The sequence below is a fragment of the Meleagris gallopavo genome, chromosome 10, assembly GCF_000146605.3.
Source record: "Meleagris gallopavo isolate NT-WF06-2002-E0010 breed Aviagen turkey brand Nicholas breeding stock chromosome 10, Turkey_5.1, whole genome shotgun sequence".
Taxonomy (NCBI): domain Eukaryota; kingdom Metazoa; phylum Chordata; class Aves; order Galliformes; family Phasianidae; genus Meleagris; species Meleagris gallopavo.
In genome coordinates, this window is record NC_015020.2 from 11,110,593 (window position 1) to 11,116,592 (window position 6,000).

At 40.6% G+C, this 6,000-nt stretch overlaps 1 protein-coding gene across 1 annotated transcript in view; it reads left to right on the forward strand.

The window, feature by feature from the left end:
• Positions 1–6,000, forward strand: part of PRRC2C (proline rich coiled-coil 2C) — a 45,220-nt gene that overhangs the window by 23,539 nt on the left and 15,681 nt on the right. Inside the window, exons 21-22 of the mRNA XM_031554968.1 lie at positions 461–547; positions 2,246–2,347. Coding sequence (XP_031410828.1) covers positions 461–547; positions 2,246–2,347 — 189 coding nt within the window. The remainder of the gene's footprint in view (positions 1–460; positions 548–2,245; positions 2,348–6,000) is intronic.

Below are 6,000 nucleotides of genomic sequence, written 5' to 3' on the forward strand. Positions count from 1 at the left end.
CTACCCAAGATATTCCTGCTTGTTTAAAGCTACAGGAAGGTGTCAGCTAATGTGATTTTACTTTTTTGAATGAATTGGACAAAAAATGCCTACAAACAGCTAAAGCATCTTGGGTGACCAATGAGTGCCTATACCTCCACAGTTCCATGTGTTTAATGCCCAGACATGACATCATTCTGTATCCTTGCTTTAAAGACTGTATTTTGACTTGTCTCAAGTCATGCTTCTGAGATCATGGGGCAAACTGTAGTCTACCCAAAATAGTTCTTGAATAGCAGTTCAGCAACAAGGATTGCTGAACAAGGATGTGCCTACCAAGAAAAAAATATCTTTGGGAAATCAAATTCTAACCTGCTGAATGGTGAGGCTTCTTCCTGTGGAAAGGCTGACCTTTTTCCAAGAAACTTAAAATCGGATTTAGGTAAGGGAGATATTTTAATGGAATTATTTTTCTTCACAGGAGTCTGTAACAGACTACACTACACCTTCTCATCCTAACACAGTGGCTACTAGCAGTACAAAAATGGAGGAGACTTTGGTGACGAACGTAAGTCTATTGCAGTGAATCGACTTTGAAGACAAGAAAATTTTTCACACTTCCTTAAAGCATAAAATACTGCCTTCAGTTAACAAGTCACTAGAGTTTCTTCATGTTGACTAGCTGTGCACTACCCAGTGATCTTCCTCTGAAGGACAGTTGTTTCAATTAGTATCTGTTCTGGAATTCTTCAGATATTCCCTTATTTTTCAATGACTTGCAGAGCAGAGAAAATGTGAAAATGTTTCTAGGGACAATTCTAAAATATACAAAGAAAAGTATAATGAATGAACTCTCAGCAGTAGCTGGGCTTTGAACCTGGTGTGAAGGTCTGTAGGTGAGTTTGAACAAAGGCTTCTAAAAAGAAAGCAGTTTTGAACTGTAGCCTGAAATCAGTGACTGTATGCAAAGAGAGCAGCTTAACGGCTTTTGAAAGCATGCAGCAGGATTTCATGTATTCAGTAGAGATGTAATGTCTGCAGTCCTCACAAAGCCACTGATCCTGATTGTGTGTGTGGTGTTCTGATTGAGAAGACCAACTGGATTATGTTGTGGAGTCAAGTTTGTCTTGAGCTTGCTGGGATACCGGATAGGAAACACGGATCTTGTTATTTTTGTTTGAGTAGCAGAAGTATAATTAGCTCAGAGTTGAGTCACTTGTTGGTTGGGGGAGGGAAGAATTCATGCAGTAGTGTCTCAGGTTTTTGCTGATGTCTCGTGAAACGCTTTTCAGCTTACTGCAGCATCCTTTAGTGCAGTTTTGAAGCAATATTGGCTAAGCTTACTATTCTGTTGGATTTTCTGGTTGTTGTGGTTTGTGCCTTTGGTGGTTAGTGTGGAAAACTGACTACTTTTGTGTAAATGGTGGTAGTGTATGCTCCAGTATGGCGTGTTGGAGTTGGACTTGCAGCACAGGATCCTGGCCACAAAGGATCTGTGGTATCGCCTGCTTCAAAGCTTCAGTATCTGTATCTTTTGGATTAGCCTCATCTTATCAGTGGCTGGAATTCCATTAGCTGTGGTCTGTGAGAGGAGAAAGGTGGAGAAAGAACTAGTCAGAAAGGAGTAGACTGGCCACTGCATTATTTTTGGTACATTCTATTTAGAATATCAACGAAATCATCAGCATTTTCTGCAATAAAAATAGAAGTAGCCTTTTGTCAACTTTATTTCCCTAGGTTTGACATCTTTAATCTTTTGAAAGAGAAGATAACTGTATTTGGTTACTGGATGGCAAATCTGTTTTGGTTTGTTTCATGGTCCTGTGACTCTGAAGGTTTATAGCTTCCTCTTTTCAGAAACTGCACCTCAGAACTCAAGAGGTCACTATATCCCATGTACTGTATTGGTACAGAATGGGCCAAAGTTGGCTTGGGAAGAATTTTTGCATATCAGTAAAGTAAAATGGTACTTCAAAGTATATCCCAAAGCAGAAAAATTGGTATTTGTTTATGCAGAAGACACGGACCCTTCAGAACCCCAGTCTTCAACCTCTTTTTATTAAAGAGAGTTGAGAAGCATCTCAGCACCTGCTGAATGACCTTTTCCCACCTACCATATTTTCACCTTATTTTATCAAAATCTCCCTGCCAAATGCTCAAGCCTTGACAAAGTTGTAGCTCACTGAATAAAGCTTGAGCTTTGTTTTTTTCTGGGGCTTTCATAATAGACTTAGTTAGAATGTGATGTGTGTTGCCTGCCTTTCAGGTGCCCCTGCCCCACACCCTTCCCCTCCCTAGGAGGGAGACTCTACAACAGAGCTCCAGCCTAACTCCAGTTTCTCCCGCTACCGTCGACCTCACCCTCAAGGTATGTACCACATCCCTCTAAGGGTTGTTTTCTTGCATGCAGGGGAAAGTTAATGGAGAACTTGCTGGTAAACCTTTTTTTAGAGCCTTCCTTTGTTTCCTCTGCTGACTTGCTTCTGCATATAAACGGATGGCTGAAACACAAGACTATCAAAGGATGCATTTAAATTCTAAATCTCTAACCCCATTTTGCATTAACACTTGGCATCAACCAGTCTTGGCTCCCACTGCCCTGAAAAAGGATCCTAGCATTTTAGCATTATACCATTGTGTTCATGACAAACCATCAGAATCTGACTGATTTTTTTAAGTTGGTTTTTTTTTTTTTTGTATGTGGCATAAAGCAAGTTGCTTAGTTGGGTATTAAAGGCTGCAAGGAGTTGCTTGGTAAGCCAAGCTTGATTTCTTAGCAGTAAGATTTTGGTGCAGTGATACTGTGTTTTGAGTTGGATGGCTGAAGTTCCAAAAAATAGGAAGTAGGGTGGAGTGTTGGTGACTCTGAAAGGCAGTTCTATTAGCTAGTCAGAACATGCTTTGTTGTTATAAATATTCTGCTGCTTTCTGCTCTTCAGTGTAGAGCAAGCGTATAGAATATTTTGAGTGGCATTTTGCCATTTTGATGGATTTTGGATTGTGTGTATTGTATAACTCACTAACATAGTATTGGTCTCTATTTTGCTACTGTACCTTTAGAAGTTTTTTGGTCTTTTTGGTGTGTGACATCTGCTTTGCTATTGTGACTGCAGGTGATTGAACTAGTAGAAACGGCGTTCCTACTTCTAGTATTGAGAGTGATGTTTGAAATTAGTTTCTGTAATTTACTTTTTAAAAAACCAAACACTTGAAACTCTAGGGATTGGATGCAGAACTAACACTGGAGAAAGTTATTTGTCAGTCCTGGTGAGACTTCAGTCTTGCTGGCATGGTTTGACAGCTGCTTGCTCGTATTCTCTATGGATGATAGTTATTAATGATCTCTTGTTGTGTCTTTGCTTTTCTTTTCTTAACACTTTTTTCCTGGGGAGAAAAAAAAAAATAACATCATAGACAGTTGGGCCAGCAAAATGGGGAGAGGGCTTGAGGAGGGACAAGTAAATTAACAAAACTCTCTGATTTTCAGTTGCATTCTTGTGTAACAAATTACCATAATCTGACTTTCTGGCGCCTGAAAGCATTTTTCTGAAATAGCAGTCTCTAACTGTTTAGCAACTGGACATCCGATCCACATGTAATTCAGGTAGGATTGTTACTCCAACCACAAGGAACATGACACTGCTCAGCCACAGAGCAGCCTACAGCGTTTGTTTGTCTATTTCATCCTGCAGTTTCTTGTTCTCTAGTTCTGGTGTCAGTGATCTGATTTATTTCTCAGTGGATGATAAATCTTGGATGCGTGATAACAGAATACATTGAAGATCCGTGTTTTAGTGCTACCTTGAAGGACACTCTGATTAAAATCTGAACGGAAGGATGTTTGGAAACAGCTTTGTCTCTGTTCCAGCCTCTGGAACGGTACATCCTTCTTCCAAATGCTGAAGGCAGCAGGCTTGTTTTGAGGTGTGCGCTGAGGCTATCACTTCCATAAAAGGCTTTCTGGCCCAGACAGGGCAAAGCTGCTCTTTCTTACCCTCTTTCGTATCATTCTTGCTTTAAAAAAAAGCTCATTAAGAGCAGCAGAAAACAAAGCATTTCCTTCCCTCCCTTAAAGCAAAGTCTCCAGTCTCTGCCTCCTTCCTCCAGCCACACCTGCTCCCAGTACTTTGTATCATTCTGCAAGAGTGCAGGTGCAAAAGGTGCTAATCTGAGAGAGATTGAGAACTTTTTCCTTACACCAACTGTACTAACTTTACACCTTTATTGAGTCAATAGTCCTCAAAGGACTTACCTGACATGGCTACTTCTAGTTAAGGAGATGAGCAGAAGAAAGCCAAAGCCATCTCAAGCTTGAACTGCTCGGCTACTTCCATGTTCCAGAGTTGAACATAAAATTCCTGTGTAGTCACCTGAGTCTGGAGTCTGGCATCTTTTGAATTTCTTTCGTCTGTCACCTAAACTTTGATGTAGAGAAGCATGTACATGTACACGTTTGTCTCCAGTTAAGTTTGTAGGTAGTAAGTACTGGACTCTGAATTCAGTGTTGAGGCCCTAATGGGTGAACAGTGAAGAAGAAGCCTCAAGCAGCCAGGGTCTTCAACCTTCTCCCTTTCCCATGGCTGAGCAGTAGCAAAATCACAACACCTTCCCAAGTCTCACTCAATTTAGAGCTACTTCCTCCTTCACATCTGGTCTGTAGGTGGTGCTGCATGGATAAGTGTAGCGTATCAGTGTCCCTTCCATCAAGAGATTGTTGAGGAGCTCTCTAAAGGCAAGGCTCAGATTACTGTTAAATGCCGTTTGTAGCGAATTGGTAGGGATATGGAATGACTTGAGAAATCTTGGTAGTCTCTAGGTTTGGAAGTCAAAATTCAGTGTGTAGACTCCTGCTCTTGTTGTCACTAGTTTCCTCAGGGCATCATGAAACATGATGAATGTAGTAGATGCATTCTCCATTCAGATATCTACAGGCACTTTCCTCGTTTTCTCATAATGCCAGTGCAGTGTTTTCCACCTTATGCAAAATCCTTCCCAGCAGATTTATAATAAATTTTTATTTTTGTCCTATCTGCAAGAATCGGAACCAGTTTGGAGGGCAGTATTATAATGGGGAAACAAAATGTAAGTGCATGATGATGGTCTCAAGAAGGAAAATAGATAAGTCACCTATCTTCAAATGATTTGAGGTGCAACAAAGTTTCTTTCTCTCCCCTTTTACTCTTGAAGAACACAGAGCTATAGCTACTTTATGGTTGTGTATCAGTCGTGTTAGCCACTTTTTTTGTGTACTGCTTTGCTTTTTTATTGCTTTTGAAGCATCTAGCCAAATAATCCAAGTTCTCTTTGGCCTGTCCAGGCTCTGTCTAATGCATTTTATGCAGGGTGGTTAAAAGCATGACTTTCAGAGGCTGCACATCCCAGTTAGGGCACTTTACTGATCCAGACAGCGAGGCTGCTGAGGATGTATTTGAACCTTTACAAATACCTTTAAATACAGCATCTGGCCGTGAGAAGCTTAGAGCCCTATAAATGAGGGATTTTAGCCTCTGGCATCCAGCTGTGCACACAGTCTTTCCACTTCAACCTCTGGCTGTCCTCAGTTGTAGAGAGAAGTCTGTGGACTTTGAGCATTTAAATTTCTGGATGCAGTCTGAACAGAAATATTTTCAGTAGTCCCTTAGAAGTGTCTGAATTCAAAGATACAGCCTTATGAACCTGTTCTAGCAATGATTGTTGTTGACTGCAGTGGAACAGTAGTTCTTCTCACTTTTGGTGGGAGAGAATTGTGTCTAAAAATTGTAGATGGAAGTTTCAACTTGCTGTGCAGTAGTGAAACTCTCTGTAGAAAGAGGAGCATGAAGCATCTTTAGCTTTAACGTAAAGCAGTATGCACAGGCTGTGTCAGCTTTGGTAGCATTTTGAACAGCAGTTGATTTGGAAATGTGCACGTGGGTGCTCTTGGGTTTTCTAAAATGTATATTAGATTTGGTGGTCTCTCAAAATATATGACTTAGCAAGAAAAGCAAGGAGCTACACTGTTTAAAAGGTCCAGTTAACTTA